The sequence below is a fragment of the Bos javanicus genome, chromosome 17 (assembly GCF_032452875.1).
Source record: "Bos javanicus breed banteng chromosome 17, ARS-OSU_banteng_1.0, whole genome shotgun sequence".
Lineage (NCBI taxonomy): Eukaryota > Metazoa > Chordata > Mammalia > Artiodactyla > Bovidae > Bos > Bos javanicus.
The window spans coordinates 69,923,143-69,943,711 of record NC_083884.1 but is presented as its reverse complement, the minus strand read 5'-3'; the positions used below and the strand labels follow the sequence as shown (position 1 = coordinate 69,943,711).

Sequence of the window (20,569 nt, the reverse complement as noted above, 5' to 3'; positions counted from 1 at the left end):
CTAGAGCAAAGCCCACGCAGCAAGGAATACCTAGCACAGCCAAAAAGAAATAAATACATGAATGAAAACGTAAAAACAAGCAAACAGAACACCGTATGTGGCGGGTCCAGCATTTGAAATGAGGCTGGTTGGAGTTGAAAAGTGCCACCCAAAATGAAGGCTGGACGTCAAAGACTTGATCCAAAGAAAAGAAAAGAATGCACGATCAGCTCAGTTCAGGCACTCAGTAATGTATGACTCTTTGCAACCCCATGGTCTGCAGCAGACCAGGCTTCCCTGTCCATCACCAACTCCCAGAGCTTGCTCAAACTCATGCCCATCATGCTGGTGATGCCATCCAACCACCTCATCCTCTGTCGTCCCCTTCTCCTCCCGCCTTCAATCCTTCCCAGCATCAGGGTCTTTTCCAATGAGTCAGTTCTGCACATCAGGTGGCCAAAGTATTGGAGTTTCAGCATCAGTCCTTCCAATGAATATTCAGGACTGATTTCCTTTAGGATGGACTGGCTGGATCTCCTTGCAGTTCAAGGGACTCTCAAGAGTCTTCTCCAACACAGCAGTTCAAAACATCAATTCTTCAGTGCTCAGCTTTCTTTATAGTCCAACTCTCACATCCGTACATGACTACTGGGAAAACCATAACTTTGACTAGACCGACCTTTGTTGGTAGAGTAATGTCTCTGCCTTTTAAAAGCTGTCTAGATTGGTCATAGTTTTTCTTCCAAGGAGCAAGCGTCTTTTAATTTCATGGCTGCAGTCACTATCCGCAGTGATTTTGGAGCCCCCAAAAATAAAGTCTGTCACTGTTTCCATTGTTTCCCCATCTATTTGCCATGAAGTACAGTGATGGGACCCAATGCCATGATCTTAGTTTTCTGAATGTTGAGCGTTAAGCCAACTTTTTCACTCTCGTCTTTCACTTTCATCAAGAAGCTCTTTAGTTCTTTGATTTCTCTCACTATTAACTTATTGATTAAATAATGATTTCATTTATTAAGCATATCGAGTATACACCAAAATGATAATACTTCGGAGGCATTATCTTAAATAAACTGTATTATTACAATTAAAATTTTCATGTGTCTAAATTTTAATGTAATGTGTTTAAACTTTAAGTCTTTACATTTTAAAGAACTTAAAATTACCAATGTGGCTCCCATTACCTATTAAACAGCCTGAACTAATATTTACAAAGCCCTTAGGACAGGGCCTGGCCCATAGAAAACACTGGCAAAGTGTTAGTTAAATAAAGACTTCTCTTTAGAGGTGGCTTGTTACCTGTGGTATTTAAAAACTATGACTTCCCAAGGAGTGAGAAAAGTTGGGGACACGTCTCTTCTCTTGTCTGCCTTTTCTTTTATTTAGTGGAGTTTGTTGCACATTCTGGAAGCATAGGGCTCCCCACGTGGCGCAGTGGTAAAGAATCCGCTGCAATGGAGGAGATGCGGGTTCGATTCCTGGGCTGGGAAGATCCCTTGGAGGAGGAGGTGGCAACCCACTGCAGTATTCTTGCCTGGAAAATCCCCTGGACCAGGAGTCTTGTGGGCTGCAGTCCATGGGGTGGCACAGAGTTGGTGACGACTGCGCACTGAGCTCACACACCACACGGCGTATGTCACGTGGTCCTGCCTTCTCCAACTTGTTTCACGGTATTTTTTCCATGTTGCTGTAACGTCTTCATCATCATATTAAGCGCAGTGGTTTTCTGAAAAATTGTTTCCAATATTCCTATTAACCACAAACAACTTTAAGCTGGAAATCTTTTGTTAGTTAGGATTATTATTGGGTAACGTGGTAAACGATTGAAGGATTCTAATAATAGGTATTGTCCGTAGTTTCTGGAAAAGCTGAAGTGGATTTGCAGTCCTGCCAGCAACATACGAATGTCTCCGTTTCACCAACTTACAACGAAATTTATTTTCGTTTTTAAAGCGATTTTGTGTCTGTGTGTTTGTGTGTGTTTATTTTCTTTTGTTGCTGATTTGTTGGAGGAAAAAGCATGTCATTGCTTGTATACATACTCCTTTGGTGACCTGGAGGTTAAGCATTAACCACGTGATTATTGCCACTGTGCATGTTCCCTTCTGATAATTGGTGCCTTGCGTCCTTTGGCCATTTTTATCAGTTTGCCTGCCTTCTTTATAATGGCGTTTCCCAACCTTTTTTGGAACCAGGGACCAATTTCGTGGAAGCCGATTTTCCCACAGACCCCAAGGGGGTGGGGGTGGTTTCAGGGTGACTCAAGCACATGACAGTCACTGTGCACTTGATTTCTGCTCTCGTTACATCAGCTCCAGTCAGAGCATCAGGCATCAGATCCCGGAGGCTGCGGACCCCACCTCAGAGCATCAGGTGTCAGATCCCGGAGGCTGCGGACCCCTGCTTTATGAGGATGTCAATTTCTGTCCCATTTTATTTTTTCCCAAATTCACATTAGCCAATAGTGACTAAATGCCTGAATTCCATTTCTTGTTTCACAGATTTTTGTATGTTTATGTAGGCAAACCAATTGATCGCCCTTTGTGATTTCTGTCATTGTTTTTAAGTGCAGACCATCCCCTTCTAGAAACGTGGTAAGCGTCGCTTCTACTTTCTTTTAGCCTTTGGTAATTTCTTTTTCTTTTTCCTTAAGATTTAAAATCCTTCCAGGACAGTACTGCCCAAATGAAGTATAATGCAAGCCACAAATGTGAGCCACACATGTAATTTTAACTTTTTTGGTCCTCACATTCTTACAAAGTGAAAACAGAGAAGGCAGAGAGCACAGAGGATTTGTAGGGCAGTGACTTGTGAATTTACTCTCTATGGTACCACGATGGTGAATATGTCATTATACATTGACCAACCCATAGCATGTACAACACCAAGTCACTGATTGTAATCAATGTCCCTGCTGGTGGGGGGCGTCCACGGTGGGGGAGGCTGTGGGGTGAAGGGACGGGGGTATATGAGAGCTCTCTATACTTCTTTCTGCCCAGTTTTGCTGTGAATCCAAAACTGCCCTTAAAAATAAGTTTATTAATTAAAAAATTATAGATTATTAAAAAGTGAAAAAATGGTGCAATTAATGTTAACAATATATTAACCCAATGTATCAAAAAATATTACTTCAAGATGTAATCTGTATAACAATTAATGAGCTATTTCATTTCATTTCGGCGAGTGCTGTCTTCAAGGTCTGGTGTGCATTTCACAGTTACAGCTCATCTCCATTTGCAGTAATGACAAGCCACGTTCCCAATGCCCGGCCACACATGGCTGGCGGCCACCAGCTTGGCCAGCAAAGCGCAGAACGTGGTTTGACTGCAAGTGAGGACAGAGGATAAAGGTTCCAGTGACCAGATTAACCACCCTCTTCCCCTTCACCTCCCGCCTGCTCCTCTCCCTCGAAAATTCCTGCCCAAGCAACCTGGGTTTTCTCACCGTCCCTGGTGACCTCTGCCTGGCTCTCGGATGCCGCCCTGGACACCTGTGGCAGCTGCCCAGCACCTTGGGCTTCCCAACCCTCCACCACCCGCCCGGGGCTGCCATCTGCCCACTGCCACCTCCCGGTCCCAGCCTTTGGGCTGAGGAGCTCACCCTGGGGAGGGAGGGTGCATTTTTAGCTCTCTATCCCTGCAGGTCATTGCTCTGGTGAGTCTCGACAGTAATAACTATGATTAGGACCCCATCCTGGGTTGCCGTATGCAATCCTCCGGATCTTTTTTTTTTTTTGGCCAAACCTCAGGGCATGTGGGATCCTAGTTCCCCAACCAGGGATGGAACCGGCACCCCCTGCACTGGCAGAGCGGAGTCTTAACCACTGGACCACCAGGGAAGGCCCTCCTCCAGGCTGTCTTGAAGGCTGAAACCATTCTGTATTTACCGGAGCTCCTACGGGCTAGGGAGCACTGGCAAGCACCCAGCCTGTGGTCAAGACCAGGGGCAGGTTGGCAGAAAGGCACGCAACCACCCGGAGCGGTAAACCAAATTTATTAAGTTTGTTGGGAAGGAGATCTGCTGTGATCCCTGAAAGTTGCCCACATGTCTCTGATGCCCTCCTGTCTTGCCTGTCCCTTGGGACCCTGTGGGAGCCCCTGGGATGAGGTCGCCGGGAGGTGGGAGGAGCCTGGTGGCCCTCCCCACCCCCGAACCCCGCCTAGAGTCTGTGCTCTGGGATCCCTCTGGAGCAGGTCACCTCCCTGCCCCGGGTAGGGTGTGCCTTAGCGACTGTGGGAAAAGTCCCTGAGTGGAGGCGCAAAGCTGGCGGGAAGGGTCAGGGAAGGAGGGGTGCTCCCCAGGCCATCGGGGTGGGACCAACATCCGACCCGCCCAGCAAAAACAGCCCAGGCGGCAGGGCGGGCAGACTCGTCCTAGACACCGGCGCTCAGGGAACCTTGAGCGGCCGAGTTGGGGACCTGAGCCCCCAGCAGCAGGAGGCGCTGACCCGGGTGAGGAACTTGGGAGCGGGGAGGCTTGGGCAGGGGGCGAGCAGCCCCCGGGGCACAGCCGCGAAAGGAGACCCTGGAGAGTGGGCGTCCAGACCTTCGGCTCCAGTGCACAGGTTGTCCAGGGAGCTGGGCACCCACCTGGCCCAGGAGCCCCCCTCTCTGGGCCTCTCTGCGACTCAGTACTGCTCTCCACCTCTGCCGGCGCCTGTCCCTTGAGAAGGTGGACGAGGCGGCCCTGCCTTTTGCACTGAGGCAGCCTTGGGTAGACAGCTGCCCAGGTCTCCTGCCCAGATTGCAACCTTTATTTGTTTGGTTTCTCTCTGTGGCTTTCTGAATCCCCAGGCGGCAAGCCTTCTCCCTATTGTTAATGTTTTCATTAAAGAGAAATGGGCGGGGGGATTGGTGCTATCAAGACAGCCCTATGGGACTCTTTGCGACCCCATGGACTGTAGTCTACCAGGCTCCTCCGTCCATGGATTTTCCAGGCAAGAATACAGGAGTGGGTTGCCATTTCCTTCTCCAAGAGATCTTCCCAACCCAGGGATTGAATCCCAGTCTCCCGCATTGTAGGCAGACGCTTTACTGTCTGAGCCACCAGGGAAGTCTGAGCCTCACCTGGTAGTGTCTTAACCATGAGGAGGTCTTAGTTGCTACAGCATTAATTCTATTTGCCAGGAATTCCTTGGCAATCCAGTGGTTAGGACTCACTGCTGTGCCTGGGTTCAACCCCTGGTCAGGGAACTAAGATCCCACAACCCTGTGGCATGGCCACACAAAAAAAATCAGTTTGCAGATGGCCAGAGACTGGAAGCTGTGAATTCAGGGTGGCAACGTTGGGGACAGGAGGGTATCACAACTGTTGCTGTTCAGTCGATCAGTCACGCCTGACTCTTTGCGATGCTATGGACTGTAACCCACCAGGCTCCTCTGTCCATGGGATTCTCCAGGCAAGAATACTGGGGTGGGTTGCCATTTCCTTCTCCAATCACAACTGTGGCTCACACCTTAAGCCTGTGAAAGGGCAGTTTCAGACGCTGGAGAAGGGTTTCTTTTGAGGCTCCTGGTTTGTGAGCCTCACATCTGTCACCTGCTGCAAGCCAGGCCTGAATCTAAAGCCTTTACCTTCACAAACTCCTTTGACTGGCACAAATGTATCATTATCCCCACTTCACAGACAAGGAAACTGAGGCTCAGAAAGGTTAAGCTACTTGCTTCCAAGTCCAGACCCTCATGACTCAATATCCAGGCAACGTCTCCAGAATGTTCTGGTGGGCCTGCATCAGATTCACCAGGGATGTTTATAAAAACAGAAACGGCACAACCCTCCCTCGAACCTACAGAACAAGGGTCTTGGGCAAAGAAGTCCTCAGGTTTGAGAAGGATCCAACTCTTCCTGCCATGGTGGGCTGAGGGCTGGCCCATTCCCAGGTCGCAACCTGGTCCGGGCATGTGCTGCTAACTCTGCAGGGTCCCTGGGCAGGACTGACCGGTGGACTGAGACTGGGAAGGTCTGGGACAGCGTTGGGATTGTGGGAGCACCTCTGACCATTGTATCCCCTCCCTCAGTTCCGGGATAGCCTTCAGGATCTGCTCCCCACACTGCCCAAGGCTGATGACCACTTCCTCCTGCGCTGGCTCCGAGGTGAGGCCAGCTGGGGTTGGTGGAGGCTGACAGGGTGGCAGGGAATGGGGGTGGTGCTTCAGGAAAGCAGGTGGGAGACTTTGGGGGACAGCCCTGAAGAGTGGGCTGGAATCTCAGTTCCCGTCCAAATCAGCACAGCACAAAAATCTTATGGCGCCTCAGTTTCTTCATCCATAAAGTGGGCATGAGGCCACCTCCCCAAGGGTTGTTATGAATTAAATGAGAGGGTGTAGTGCCTGGCATGGTGGGCAACAGGGTGAGGTGAGGTTAGAGGTAACGCCTAGGAAGTTCTCAGGATGACAGGCCTGGGCAGGTCTTGAGTAAATACCACTGAACTGTCTTCAGGGTTGGGTCTGTCTCCAGCTCCTTGAAGACAGGGCTTCAGGTGTCATTCTCTCAGGGATCTGACACCAGTGCCCAGTGAACGTTCAGAGAGTGGGTGTAATAAAAGGCGGAGGAGGAATTTCCTCTAGGAACTGCCCCAGTAGTGCAGAATAGTTAGAGTGACAGAAACCACCCTAGAACTTAGGGGAAAAATTCATGTCATCTCAGCATATCCCATGGAATGGCTTTTGAGCTTGAGCCAGGAGAGAAGTCAGAAGCCAGGCTGGAATCAGACAGAACAGTGATTGCTAGCAGGGTGCCCATACAAGCTGCCTCGCTCTCCTGGCCTGTGTAATACTGGTCTCTACCTTCAAGATGCTGGGAGTCAGACCTGAGGTCATGGGCGCACACAGAGCCTGCACAGAGGAAGGCCTCCCTTCTGTTCTGTTGCATTTGATTGTTGGTTGTTTTTTTTTTTAATTAGTTTTTTTACAAACTTTATTTTTTAGAACCATTCTAAAAAGATTTACAGAAAAGTTGTGAGGATACTAGAGAAAGTTCCCATAGATGCTTCACATTAACACTTGACTTTCATATGTATGTTTGTGACCTTTAATGAGCCATTATTGCTATGTGATTAGTAATTAAGATCTGTGTTTTATTTAGATTTGCTTAGTTTTTTTCCATTTTGGGATCCTATCCAGGATGCCACATTCCATTTTCTTGTCCTGTCTCTCTAGGCACTCTCGGCTGAGGCATTTTCTATTTCATTTTTAATGTCATTTTAATGTCTTTTTCCCTACCCAAGCTAAAAAAGGAGTTGGAACAGTAGATTTCTTTTCTTTTTTTTTAATGTGGAGTATAATTGCTTTACAATGCGGTTAGTATCTGCTGTACAACAAAGTGATTCGGTTCTATGTATACATATATGCCCTGCCTCTTGCACTTCTCTCCCGCTCCTCTAGGTGATCACAGGGCCCTGAGCACCCACCTCCCATCCCGCCCCTCTAGGTCACGGGGCCCTAAGCACCCACGCCCCATTCCGCCCCTCTGGGCGGTCACAGGCCCTGAGCACCCACCCCCCATCCAGCCCCTCTAGGTCATCACGGGGTGCTGAGCACCCACCCCCCATCCCGCCCCTCTGGGCGGTCACAGGCCCCAGGCACCCACTCCCCATCCCACCCCTTTGGTTGGTCACGGCCCCGAGCATCCACCCCCGCTCCCGCCCCTCCAGGCTGGATCCGGTGTGTTCTCTGCACCAGGAAGCTCTGCCTGTGTGTCTCCATCAGAATACCCGCAGCTGTCTGCCTGCACCTCTCTCGCCCCCCGCCCTGAAAGCCTGGGCTCTGTGCACTGGGGAGCCTGCACCCCAGTGCTGGGCGCTGTACAGGTGCTCAGTCAATACCTGCAGAACACCTGTACTGCTGGCTCAGTGGTGGAGACTCCACCTGCCAATGCAGGAGACACGGGTTCGATCCCTGGCCCGGAAGGACCCCACATGCCCAGCAGCAGCTAAGCTCCTGGGCCACAGCTGTTGAGCCTGTGCTCTAGAGTCTGGGAACCGCAGCTACTGAGCCCACGTGCTGCAACTACTGAAGCCCGCATGCCCCAGAGCCTGTGCTCCACCTCAAAGAGAAGCCCGTGGGCCCCAACTAGAGAGCGGCCCCGGCTTGCCGCACCTAGAGAAAAGCCCACGCAGCCACAAAGACCCAGCACGGCCGAAAAGAAGCAAATACAATTATACAAAAACGAAATTTTCCCATGGGGGCAGAACCAACCAGAGCCGGTGTCACTGACACTTGGGAAGAGCCCCCTCTGGCAAGGCTGCAGGCACAGCTCCTGCAATCAACACTTGCACTCTGGAAGGCTTGGCTCCATGCAGCTCTTCTTTTTAAAATTTATTTTATTGAAGTATAGTTGATTTACAAGGTTGTGTTAGTTCCTGGTGGACAGTAAGGTGATTCACTCATACACACACACACACACACATATATATTCTTTTTCCATATATATATATTTTTATATATATATATTTTTTCCATTATGGTTTATTACAGAACATGGAATATAGCTCCCTGTGCTATACAGCAGGACCTTGATGTTCATCCATTCTATATATAATAGCTCGCATCGTCTAACCCCAAACATCTCTCACTTTAGAAAATGCTTTTATTCATGTCTTTTCTTCATACTTCCCAAAACTGCTTACCAGTTCAGTTCAGTTCAGTCCAGTCGCTCAGTCGTGTCCGACTCTTTGGGACCCCATGGACCGCAGCACGCCAGGCCTCCCTGTCCATCACCAACTGCCAGAGTTCACTCAAACTCATGTCCATTGAGTCGGTGATGCCACCCAACCATCTCATCCTCTGTCGTCCCCTTCTCCTCCCACCTTCAATCTTTCCCAGCATCAGGGTCTTTTCAAATCAGTCTTTTCAAGTCAGTTCTTTACATCAGGTGGCCAAAGTATTGGATTTCAGCTTCAACATCAGTCCTTCCAATGAATATTCAGGACTGATCTCCTTTACGATGGACTGGCTGGATCCCCTTGCAGTCCAAGGGACTCTCAAGAGTCTTCTCCAACACCACACTTCAAAACATCAATTTTTCAGCGCTCAGCTTTCTGTATAGTCCAACTCTGACATCCATACATGACCACTGGAAAAAACAATGCCTTGACTAGACGGACCTTTGTTGGCAAAGTAATGTCTCTGCTTTTTAATATGCTATCTAGCATATCTGCTTATCTAGCATATCTAGTATATCTGCTTTTTAATATGCTAACTGCTTACCCAATATAGCACCAATCAAAGTAGTGTTTTGTATTGTAGTTTTCGATAAAAGCAATAAAAAGATCCAAAGTGCTTGAGATATCCATGACAGCCATGGAGTCATATTTCTTAATTACTACATCAAGATGCTATTGTTTTAATGAGTTGCCCTTGTTTCAGATGTTAAACTCTCTTGACCTGTTGCTGCTGCTGCTGCTAAGTCGCTTCAGTCGTGTCCGACTCTGTGCGACCCTTTAGACGGCAACCCATCAGGCTGCCCCATCCCTGGGATTCTCCAGGCAAGAACACTGGAGTGGGGTTGCCACATGGTGTTGTAATTAAGAGAGGAATTTGCTTTGAATCAGCGCTTGTTGGTTTTTCGATTTTCTATACCACAGCTCAGTGGGTAAAGAATCCGCCTGCGATGCAGCAGAAAGAAAAGGTGTGGGTTTGATCCTTGGGTCGGCAAGATCCAATGGAGAGGGAAATGGCAACCCACTTCAGTATTCTCGCCCGAAAAGTCCCACCGACAGAAGAGCCTGGCAGGCTACAGGCCAAAGGGTCGCAGAGAGTCGGACAAGACTGAGTCACTAAACACGTGTACGCATACTGTTCACTTTTTACGAAGCCTTAATAAAAGGGCTGGCAGAGAGGAAGCTGTTCGGACTGTTGTGTCTCTACTGCAGTGAGTTTTAAGTTGTGGGTCACTTATAACTGAAAAACTGGCTAGATGTAACTTGTTTTCATGTCCAGCCTCCAGACTACTTTTATGGGAGAGGAAAATGTACATTTCTGGAACCAAAATTGCATACAAAATGAACTGGTGTGAATGAGAGGATTAGATATTAGCATGCATTTGCATCTTTAGAATTTCATCTTTGTTTTTCTGGATATAAATGAATATATAATAAAAAAGTAGAAGTCTAGGTTATACTACACTGAAATTTCCCTCTATCTCTCCCAATTTATTTTATAGTCTGTTCCTTTGAGCGTCACTGGATCAGAAGTTTCCTTAGGCATCTTCTATCATTCTCAAATAATTTTCCTAACAAAACTCTTATTGGGTGATCATTCGCCATTCTAAAATGAAGTTTTTGTATGGTAAGTGCTTGTGGACATCGAACCCCAGCTAAAGGCTGGCTAATAAAGAACAGTATGAAAATTAGGTAAATCAAAATAATTGAATCAAATTATACAATGCACTGTGGGAGAAGGCAATGGCACCCCACTCCATTACTGTTGCCTGGAAAATCTCATGGATGGAGGAGCCTGTAGGCTGCAGTCCATGGGATCACACCGAGTCGGACACGACTGAAGCGACTTAGCAGCAGCAGCATACAATGCACTGTATACAGTGGCTACTAGAGCAGTGTTGTTGTCAAAGAGAAAATGCAGTGATCAAATTCCAAGTAGAAATATTAAGAGCAGAAGCAATGAGTAGATTTCCCTTATGCTTGGCCTCAATCCACTAGGACAAGAACAATATTTAGAAATATGAAAATTTCAGGTTAAAATAAAAAGGTTTACTTGGCTGCACCGGGTCTTAACTGTGGCATATGGGATCTTTGGTTACAGCACGTGGGATCTAGTTCCCTGACCGGGGTTGGACCTGGGCCCCCTGCACTGGGAGTGTATCCTCTTCCCCGCTGCACCACCAGGGCAGTTCGCAAACTTGCAGTGCTTTATTTTTCCAAAACTCTATGTTACTGATACATATGTGTGTAAATAAAATATTTACTTGGCTCTTCTTACTAGATTCCCACTCCTCTCACGATTTCACTTCTTGCTCAAAAGCTTGCGTTCCACTCCCACCTGGATGAGGATCTTACATCTGCACCCCTCCCTCCCGACTCTGGGCTTGTCACTTCCTCTCCTTGTGCCTCAGCTTTCTCGTCTACGGTACAGTGGGGGATAAAGAGGGCTCCCTGCAAAGGTTATGAGGGTGCGTGATGCATGGCGAGTCCCAAGCACAAGACTAGACTCTGGTCCAGAGTCCACGCTCCTAAACCTCGGTGTCTGCTCTTTGATGCCCGCCCTGGACTCGGCTCAGCCCCCAGGGAGAGGAGGACTCTGGGCTTCCCCTGTTCCGTGGAAGCTGGGCGGGGCTCTGGGGGAAAGAACGCTGAGCACACAGGGTCACATGCCTGCTGCTCCTTTGGAGGCACTGGCAGCTGCTCGGTTTATGAAAGTGCTCGCTGTGGCATCACTGACTGTCACAGTAGTGATTATGATCAATTGATGGCGATACTTCGGTCCCTAAAGCCCCATGCATGGGCCATGGTGGGGCTCTGGGCATCAGTGTTGAAGGAAGGATTTGGTGGGGTGTAGGGAGGAGGCTTTTCTGGGCACCCTCTGTCCATGAGCAACGCTGAGCAAGGATGAGAGATTCCAGTGCCTGGGCTGAGCCTGAGAGCCCCTAGACCTACCTGTTCCCACAGAGACTTTGGGAAGGATCCGCATCTCTGATCAGCCCAGATCCCTGGAGGCTGATCCAGGGGTGTCCTGTGCCACCACCTCACCGGGGGTGGAGGCAGGAGAGGCACCATTTCTGTACCTTTTTGATGAAGAACCTGGAGCTCAGAGAGGTGAAGTCTCATCAGACTCGTCCTCCAGCCCTGCTCAGGTACTTTGCCTCCAGGGCACCATTCAGGTTGAGGTCCTGGCTCTCTGGGCTCTCCCAGCTTTTAGATCAACCTTGGTCTCCGGTCGTGCCTTGGGCATCTCTAAGACCTAGAGTTTGGTAAGTCCGTGTTTTGACTCTGGTTCTGTCTGCTCATGGCTAATTGTGTGACCTTGGACAGGTGAATTCACCTCTCTGAGCCTGGGTTTCTTTACCTGGGGAGTGGCTAACGGTAGTACCTGACTCAGAGGGCAGCTTTGAGACTTAACATGAGATGTGATTGGAGAAGCAGTTAGTTTCCCCGCTCACCTGCCTTCGTGTCCCTCCCATGGCCTTCAAGCCAGTCCCAGGCTCTCTGCAGGGCTCTGCGGCTGCCTGTGTCCTTGGGCCAAGGATGCCGGGGACCTTGCTGAGCCCTTGGATGGAAGAGCTGCCGGGCTGCTGAGGTCCAGAGAGGGTCGGGGGGAACCACCCAGGGGGCAGAGGGCTGGGGCAGCACCCACAGTGTACAGGGATACTACAGGGATATGCCACCTGCTCTCCCCAGGGAGGGAACTCATGAATATTCACGGCCACTGAAGCAAGAGGGAGCCAGCCAGCACACTCCTGGGTGTCATTGGAGCGTTCCGGTTTCCCAGTGACCGCAGAGGCAGCCTGGGAGTCAGACGTGGTTCAGGCAGGGAGAGGGAAGGGGCAGCCAGACCTGGCCCCAGATGAGTGTCTTCCTCTGCCCTGCGCACGGCCCCTGGGGGAGCAGGATGCCCTAGGATGGAGGCCTGCCTGCTGGTGGTGCCCTAGGCTGGAAGGCTCACCATCCTGGGCTTGGGGTCCCTGTGTGGATGCTGCGGAGGATGAGCCCCGTCTCCCCTTCGTTCCCTGGAGTCTGCTGGTCCAGCTGAACAGGAGGAATGCTGGGTCTGGCCGGGAGCCAGCCATCGGCACACACGGAGGGCGATCTGGCTGGGGTAACCCCGGTGGGGAGGGGGGCGGTCTGCCCTGAGTGCCTGGGACTGTCCCACCACAGCAGAGGAGGGAGACTCAGGCTCTAGTCCTGTCTTTGCCACTGCTGTGCTGTGTGACCTTGATGGGGGCTCTGCCCTCTCTGAGCCTCAGCCTTCTGGAGGCACCGTTTTCCAAGGTGGAGGCTGGAAGGCTTGGGCCGTGCTGCGATTGTCCTCGGTACCCCAAGGCCTTAGGCTTCCCTGATGGTTCAGTGGTAAAGAATCTGCCGGCCAGGAGACACGGGTTCGATCCCTGGGTGGTGAAGATGCCCTGGAGGAGGAAATGGCAACCCACTCCAGTATTCTTGCCTGGAAAATGCCACGGACAGAGGAGTCTGGCAGACTACAGTCCACGGGGTCGCAAAGAGCTGGACACGACTGAGCGACTAAGCCGCCACCACCACCTCATGGCCTCAGACCTGGGACTGTCAGCTGCCTGCAAGCCTCGGCCTTCTGTGAGGTCCAGCTGTGCACACCCTTTCCCCTCGGGCTGGGGCTGGGCCCGCGGCACGCTGGGCAGCAGCTGCCACGGTCAGCCAGGAAGATGCACACTGCAAGCCAACAGATCACAGCTCGAATCCCAGTTGTGCCCCCTGCTTTGTGACCCAGAGCCTCAGTTTCCCCACCTGCAAAACAGGGGTGATAGGGAGGCCTGCCTCCGAGGACAGCGGGGTGGAGTCAGTAAGATGCTCTGGAGAAGCCCCGTCCCAGGGCCTGGCTCCTAGAGGGGCTCAGAAGTGAATCCGAGGACAGCGGGGTGGACTCAGTAAGATGCTCTGGAGAAGCCCCGTCCCAGGGTCTGGCTCCTAGAGGGTTCAGAAGTGAATCCGAGGACAGCTGGGTGGACTCAGTAAGATGCTCTGGAGAAGCCCCGTCCCAGGGTCTGGCTCCTAGAGGGCTCAGAAGTGAACCCAGAGGGTGGCGAGGCCCAGGGCCCAGCACCTGGCAGGGCAGGGCCCTGCTGCTTTTGAGGACGCCAGAGTGGGAAATGAACGAATGCATGAGGGAAAGTCCTGATGGGGGTCGGGGGCGGGCCTGGGCCGGGCCAGGCAGAGCCTGATTGGTGGTCCTGGGAGGCTGGTCTGCCCCCTGCTGCCTGACCTCTCCCAGAGCCTCACCAGCAGCCTCCCTGAGTTCCGGAAGGTGCCCTGGTGAGTGGGCTCCTAAGACAGGGGTGGGCCCTGAGGGGAGTGAGTCAGAGGGCAGCAATCTAAACCCCTCCACATTTGAAAGTCAGAAACAGATGCCCAGGCCTCCACTCAGGCTTGGGCTCGAGTCTGAGGTTCTGGCCCAGCCCAGGACTGCCCTGTGGGACCCCAAGGAACAGGAGGCCGGTGGGGGCGCTTGAGGTGGGGGGCAGATTTGCGCTTGGTTGGCAAGGGGGACCCACCCCGAGAGTGACAAGGACAGGACTTTGAGCAGGTTCCCACTCTCTTTGAGCGACAACTATGTGCCAGTCACTTTGCCTGGTCCATCTCTGGGGCGGGGCAGGGAGAGAGCTAGCACCACCAGCTTCCCCATTTTAGGATGAGAAACTGGGGCTCCAAAGGGTTCCTGTGGTTGAAACCCGGGCCTGGGGCTCCCGGGTCAGCACCTCCCTCCCCTAGGCCTCTCTGTGACCAGACCAGCGCGAGCTGACTTTCCCCACCTTGCAAGCTTTATCTATTCTTTAAATATAGTAAATACACGTTATTGCCTTTTTCTGATTAAAAAGTAATATATTCTCTTTAATAAAGAAATCCAACCCTTAGAGAAATGCCAAATATAGAAGAGCATTTGCTCATATACCCCCTCCCTAGCTATGCAGAGGATACCACTGTTAAAACCTAGACTACCCTCCAGGGGTGTCTAACTGGGTCTGTGTGTATTTACCATCACCTATATGGATTTGGTGGCATGCTGTCCCAGAACTTCTTTTTTCATGTTAGTAGGTCATGGTGTGTTTTTGAGCCAGTCCATTCAGCTCCACATTGTTTTTCTTTTTTTTTTTTTTATCTGTTAAAGCAGGTACAGATGCCTCTGTCTGGGAATGGGCTTTGGTTTGTGCAGTGAATTCCCTGCTGATGGACACTGACGTGGTTTCTTTTTTTCTGACCAAACTGCTGTGAACACCCTTACTTGGGTGACTTTCCCCAAGTCTTTCTGAAGAAGAGTTAGAACTGGGAGGGTTTCTACAGTCTTCCTTTGAAAGGAAAACCCTCCGGAAACACTCTCCTTCCCTCCCGACCCTGTCCCCCTTGCCCACCTAAGAGTGGACAGAGATATGTCCTTGTCACCAGGGAAGCCAGGTTCCCTCCGGCTAGTCCTTTCCTGTGAGAGCACTTTCTAGATGATCAGCGGGGGGCTGAGGGACTGGTCAGGTAGGCCTGGAATGCCCCTTCTCTGGGAAAGGTTTGTGGGTGCCTCCGGTCACTCTCCCAGGGGTTCTCCTCCAGGCTGGCTGGCTGGCCTCTGGCCCCAGGGTCAGTGGTGACGTGCCGTGTGTGTGATCGCGGGCGGCATGGATGACCTCTCATGGCCTCCAGCACCCGGGGCCCAGTGCAGCACGGAATGGAAAGTTTGGGACCTTGGCTTTGCAGCTAAGGGGCCATGAGAAGGTCCCGGAGTCCCAGCTCTGTCCTGGACCCGCACAGCTCTGCCTGAACAGCCCCCATTTCAGCTCAGGCCTCAGCCCCCTGCTGACAGGGTCACCACAGTCAGACCTAAAACCTAGCCCCCCAAAACCAGGAAAAGTGAAAAGTGAAGTGAAGTCACTCAGTCGTGTCCGATTCTTTATGACCCCATGGACTGTAGCCTACCAGGCTCCTTCGTCCATGGGATTTTCCAGGCAAGGGCACTGGAGTGGGTTGCCATTTCCTTCTCCAGGGGACCTTCCCAACCCTGGGATCGAATCCGGGTCTCCTGCATTTCAGGCAGACGCTTTACTGTCTTGAGCCACCAGGGACTGAAAAGTAAGACCAGGCTGCTGCTGAAAAAGGCTGTGACCAAGGGAGAATTTCAGGGTGAATGGGCCGCTCCAGCTCCTGGGCTGCCTGCTACTCAGCCTGAGGTCACAGACTGGTCTCAAGGCGCACAGGTGCCCCCTGTAGACACAGTCCAGCGGTTCCCTGCTGAGAGCTGGAGCACTCATTCGGCCCCCGGACATCTAGTTAAATCTGATTTTCAGAGAAATACTGAATAATTTTTAGTATAAGTATATCCTAGGCATTATTTGGGACATACAGATAACTAAAACATTTGTTGTTCACCTGCAATTCAGACTTAACCTGGTTGACCCAGCCTGCCAGCAGCTGGAGAAGAGGCAGACATGTGGGCAGAGGCCTGTGTGAGCTGAGTCTTCTCCTTCCTCACGCTGAGCCTCAGTTTCTCCACCTGGTCCCCTACAGACCTCATGGGAACAGGAGCCAGTGTGGAGAGACAAGGAGCTCAGCCGCTCACTGGATGGCTGGGAAGGGTGGCAGGGGGGCCAGGCAGGTTGGCTGAACCTTCAGAAAGATGAGAGACTCAGGCCTCAGGGCCCTCTCTGTAGATACCCCTAGCCCAGGCCTGGGGGTACAGGGCACTAGGAAAGGGTCTTCTTTTCCTTGTTTTATTTAGACGATTTCATTATGAAGCCCAGAAAGGTCTACAAAAAAATAAAACGGATAACACCCATATACCCGCCACTCAGCTCACAAATGAAAACTGACCCAGGCAGCAGAGCCTTCCCCTGCCTCTCGCCCCAGCCTTTCTTGGAGTAGGCTTTGTCCACCGTGTCCATCTGCAGCCCAGATGCTGTCCTTATCTGGACTGCTGAGGTGGGGGTGGCCACAGAGCTGGCGAAGGCAGGTCCCAATGTTAAAAGCTGCCTCTCAAGCCAGCCTGGCCGGGGATGGTGGTGAGGGCTCCCTGGGGCCGGCCTCCTAACACGTGCGCTCTTCTGCACCCCAACCCACCCCTTGCAGGTGTCTGAGATGCCGCTGCCACAGAAGAAGCGCTGGGAGTCCATGGCCAAGGGGCTGGTGCTGGGAGCACTCTTCACCAGCTTCCTGCTACTGCTGTACTCCTATGCCGTCCCCCCGCTGTACACTGGCCTGGCTTCCACGTGAGTGGCCCTGCTGGGCGGCCAAGGGCTGGGGGTAGCGGAGGGTTGGCTCCCAGTCTGATAACAAGGGCTACCTCCTGGGTGGCCACCCTGTGCCCGGGGCAGAAGTCCCACTGAAGGCAGGGAACTCACTGTGGAACCCTGAGCCTCGGTGTCCTCATCTGTGAAGTGGGTGTGGTAACAGAGCCGGACATGGAGCATAAGAATAAAATATCACCATCTGCACGGTGGGCTCCAGCGGGGCCGGGAGGTGGGGATGCCCAGTCCAAGAGCACTCGGCTGGCACAGGCCTGGATTCAAACTGCGGTCTGCCTGCCTCCAAGCCTGGCTCCTAACCATGAGGTCATCCTGCCTCCCCATTGGGCTGATCACCTACCCAAGCCTGTGCCCTTAGTTGGAGGTATTAAGTCGAACTAGAGGAAATGCCCATTTTTGCATGCAGGGTTTCATGTGGTCCAGCCTCATACCAACTCATGATGAATGTACATCACAGTGGCCATGAATGAGACTTGTTCTTGTCCTCACAGCAACACCACAAAGAGGGTTACTGTCCCCATTTCACAGAAGAGGAAAGTAAAGCCAGATAGGCCAAACCACTGACCTAAGCCTTGCAACCTGGAACACAGGCCCATCTGGTCCCCCAGCTCCCTGACCATGGCGAGTCCCTGGGGTACCCCCCCCCCGCCACTCCCAGCCACCTGCTCTGTAGACCCGGGGTGGAGGGGCCGGCAGGCCGATTCCTGAGGCTCTGCCACCCCTCCATCCCCAGCAGGACCCCCGAGGGCGCGGCACCCTGCTCTCCGGCCCCGAGGGAGCCAGAGGCTCCCACCTCGGCCAACGGCTCGGCGGGAGGCTGCCAGCCGCGGCGGGACATCGTGTTCATGAAGACGCACAAGACGGCCAGCAGCACGCTGCTCAACATCCTGTTCCGCTTCGGCCAGAAGCACGGGCTCAAGTTCGCCTTCCCCAACGGCCGCAACGACTTCGACTACCCCGCCTTCTTCGCGCGCAGCCTGGTGCAGGACTACCGGCCCGGGGCCTGCTTCAACATCATCTGCAACCACATGCGCTTCCACTACGACGAGGTGCGGGGCCTGGTGGCGCCCAACGCCACCTTCATCACCGTGCTGCGCGACCCCGCCCGCCTCTTCGAGTCCTCCTTCCACTACTTCGGCTCCGTGGTGCCCTTCACGTGGAAGCTCTCGGGCCGCGACAAGCTGGCCGAGTTCCTGCAGGACCCCGACCGCTACTACGACCCCCGCGGCTACAACGCCCACTACCTCCGCAACCTGCTCTTCTTCGACCTGGGCTACGACAGCGACCTGGACCCCAGCAGCCCGCAGGTGCGGGAGCACATCCTGGAGGTGGAGCGCCACTTCCACCTGGTGCTGCTGCAGGAGTACTTCGACGAGTCGCTCGTGCTGCTCAAGGACCTGCTGTGCTGGGAGCTGGAGGACGTGCTCTACTTCAAGCTCAACGCCCGCCGCGCCTCGGCCGTGCCGCGCCTCTCGGGCGAGCTGTACCGGCGCGCCACGGCCTGGAACGTGCTGGACGCGCGCCTCTACCGCCACTTCAACGCCAGCTTCTGGCGCAAGGTGGAGGCCTTCGGGCGCGAGCGCATGGCCCGCGAGGTGGCCGCCCTGCGGCGCGCCAACGAGCGCATGCGCCGCATCTGCATCGACGGCGGCCGCGCGGTGGACGCGGCGGCCATCGAGGACTCGGCCATGCAGCCCTGGCAGCCGCTGGGCGCCAAGTCCATCCTGGGCTACAACCTCAAGAAGAGCATCGGGCAGCGGCATGCGCAGCTCTGCCGGCGCATGCTCACGCCGGAGATCCAGTACCTGATGGACCTGGGCGCCAACCTGTGGATCACCAAGCTCTGGAAGTTCATCCGGGACTTCCTGCGGTGGTGACGCCGGGGCCCCCGCCGAGGAGGGCCCGGCGGGGGTCCCGCCAGCCACCCCCCTGCGGCCCCTCTTGGTGCCACCCCAGTTCCTGGGGTGAGGTGGGGCTGTTCTCAGGGGTGCAACCAGCCAAGGACTGGGCCCACGGCACACAGGGCCTAACTGAGATCAGTATTTGACTAATTAGAGTTGTTTTTTTTTTCTTCAATTAAATCCCCCTACCCTCCACCCAAAAAGAATGTTCTATTTTCTGGCTCCCCTTGAAGGGGAGACTTCAGAAGTAAAAGAATTTGATGTGTTTTTGTTAATCAGCCTCAGTGGTGCTGACTGGCGCGGCCCTGGTGTGTGTGTGTGGGGTGTGACTGGTGGGGATTTGGGAACCCCAAGGGAGAGCAGTCCTCTGCCTGGAAAATCCCATGGATGGAGGAGCCTGGAAGGCTGCAGTCCATGGGGTCGCTGAGGGTCGGACACGACTGAGCGACTTCACTTTCACTTTTCACTTTCATGCATTGGAGAAGGAAATGGCAACCCACTCCGGTGTTCTTGCCTGGAGAGTCCCAGGGACGGGGGAGCCTGGTGGGCTGCTGTCTCTGGGTCGCACAGAGTCAGACACGACTGAAGTGACTTAGCAGCAGCAAGGGAGTGCAGTGGGCACCTGTGGACAGAGCCCAGGGGTTCAGAGCCCAGGGGTGGGGCGGGGTTTGGTGTGTATCTGTCACATGCTGAAGCCCTTTGTGTTTGAAGGACTCCCGTGAGGTCCCAAGACCTAGAAGATCGTGTGGGTGTGTGTGGGGGAGTGTGCATGAGAGTGACAGGGAGGTGGGGAGCACTTAGCAGGCCCTGGACCCAGGCTGAGGGCTCCTCCCCCAATCTCATCAGTCTTCACAATAACCCTTTGAGATAGGCGCAGTCGCCATCCCATATACGCATGTGGGACTGACCTTCTGAAAACAGAAGGGAATTGCTTGAGATTTACGTTGCAGGATGAATCAGACCCCGGTACTAAACCATCTCCCCAGGATCCCAAATCCTTTCCACAGCCAATGTCTGTTCACCCTGTCCCTGCCGGCTCCCTCTCCCCCACTGACCTCTCCCGGCTGCCTCATCCTCTGCTTGTGCTCCAAGCCTCCCTCAGTCCTGGATTTCCCCCTCTCATCCTAGGGTTCAATTATACAAAAAAAAAAAAAAAGGTATTTATTAGCTGTTGGTTGTGCACCCCAGCATTGAGCTGGTCCTGAGCAGACAGCAGTCAGCTAGATGGCCCAGGCCCTGCTGGAGCTCAGGTCCAGAGAGCAGCCATGCACGTCAAGTATGATCAATCAGGGTGGGGATTTGTCAGCTCAAACCACCTGCCTCCCTCAGCCTCCCCAAGGGGACAAAGGCCCTTCCTTAGGTCTCTAACCAGGAGCCAGAAGCCAGATGTGGAAGGCAGAAATTGCAGCCAGGAGACTCTTGGAGACCTGTTTGTGCCAGGCTCCAAACCAAGTGCTTATATATCTTATCTGAATATGTACAGCATCCTACCTTTAGAGACCAAAGTTCAAAGAGGTTAAGTGACCTTCCCGAGGTCACACAGCTAAGAGTGCCAGGGTCAGAATTTGAAGCCAGGTAAGTCAGGCCGATCGATCACTCACCTCCCTGGGCTTGAGTCAGTCCTCCTCCTGGAGTGAGCTTCTGGTCCAAGCAGGGTAGGAAGGAGTGAGGGTGACCGACTGTTTCAGTTCCTGGGGCCGACCTGGTTTCAGCCCTGAAAGCTCCACACTGCAGCAAACACCTCAGTCCTGGGCAACCAGGAC

At 53.0% G+C, this 20,569-nt stretch overlaps 1 protein-coding gene across 2 annotated transcripts; it reads left to right on the top strand.

Moving 5' to 3' along the window:
* Positions 1–4,360: 4,360 nt before the first annotated feature.
* On the top strand, positions 4,361–19,081 carry LOC133229077 (galactosylceramide sulfotransferase). Of its 2 annotated transcripts, XM_061385342.1 has the most exons (4): positions 4,361–4,430; positions 5,997–6,072; positions 16,730–16,869; positions 17,642–19,081. In XM_061385342.1, exons 2-4 carry the CDS (start codon positions 6,043–6,045, stop codon positions 18,780–18,782), a joined length of 1,311 nt encoding a protein of 436 aa, XP_061241326.1. In that variant the 5' UTR covers positions 4,361–4,430; positions 5,997–6,042; the 3' UTR covers positions 18,783–19,081. The 2 variants fall into 2 exon arrangements, with proteins under 2 accessions (XP_061241326.1, XP_061241325.1); XM_061385341.1 differs by lacking the exon at positions 4,361–4,430 and having other exon boundaries at positions 5,981–6,072; positions 17,639–19,081.
* Positions 19,082–20,569: the final 1,488 nt, after the last annotated feature.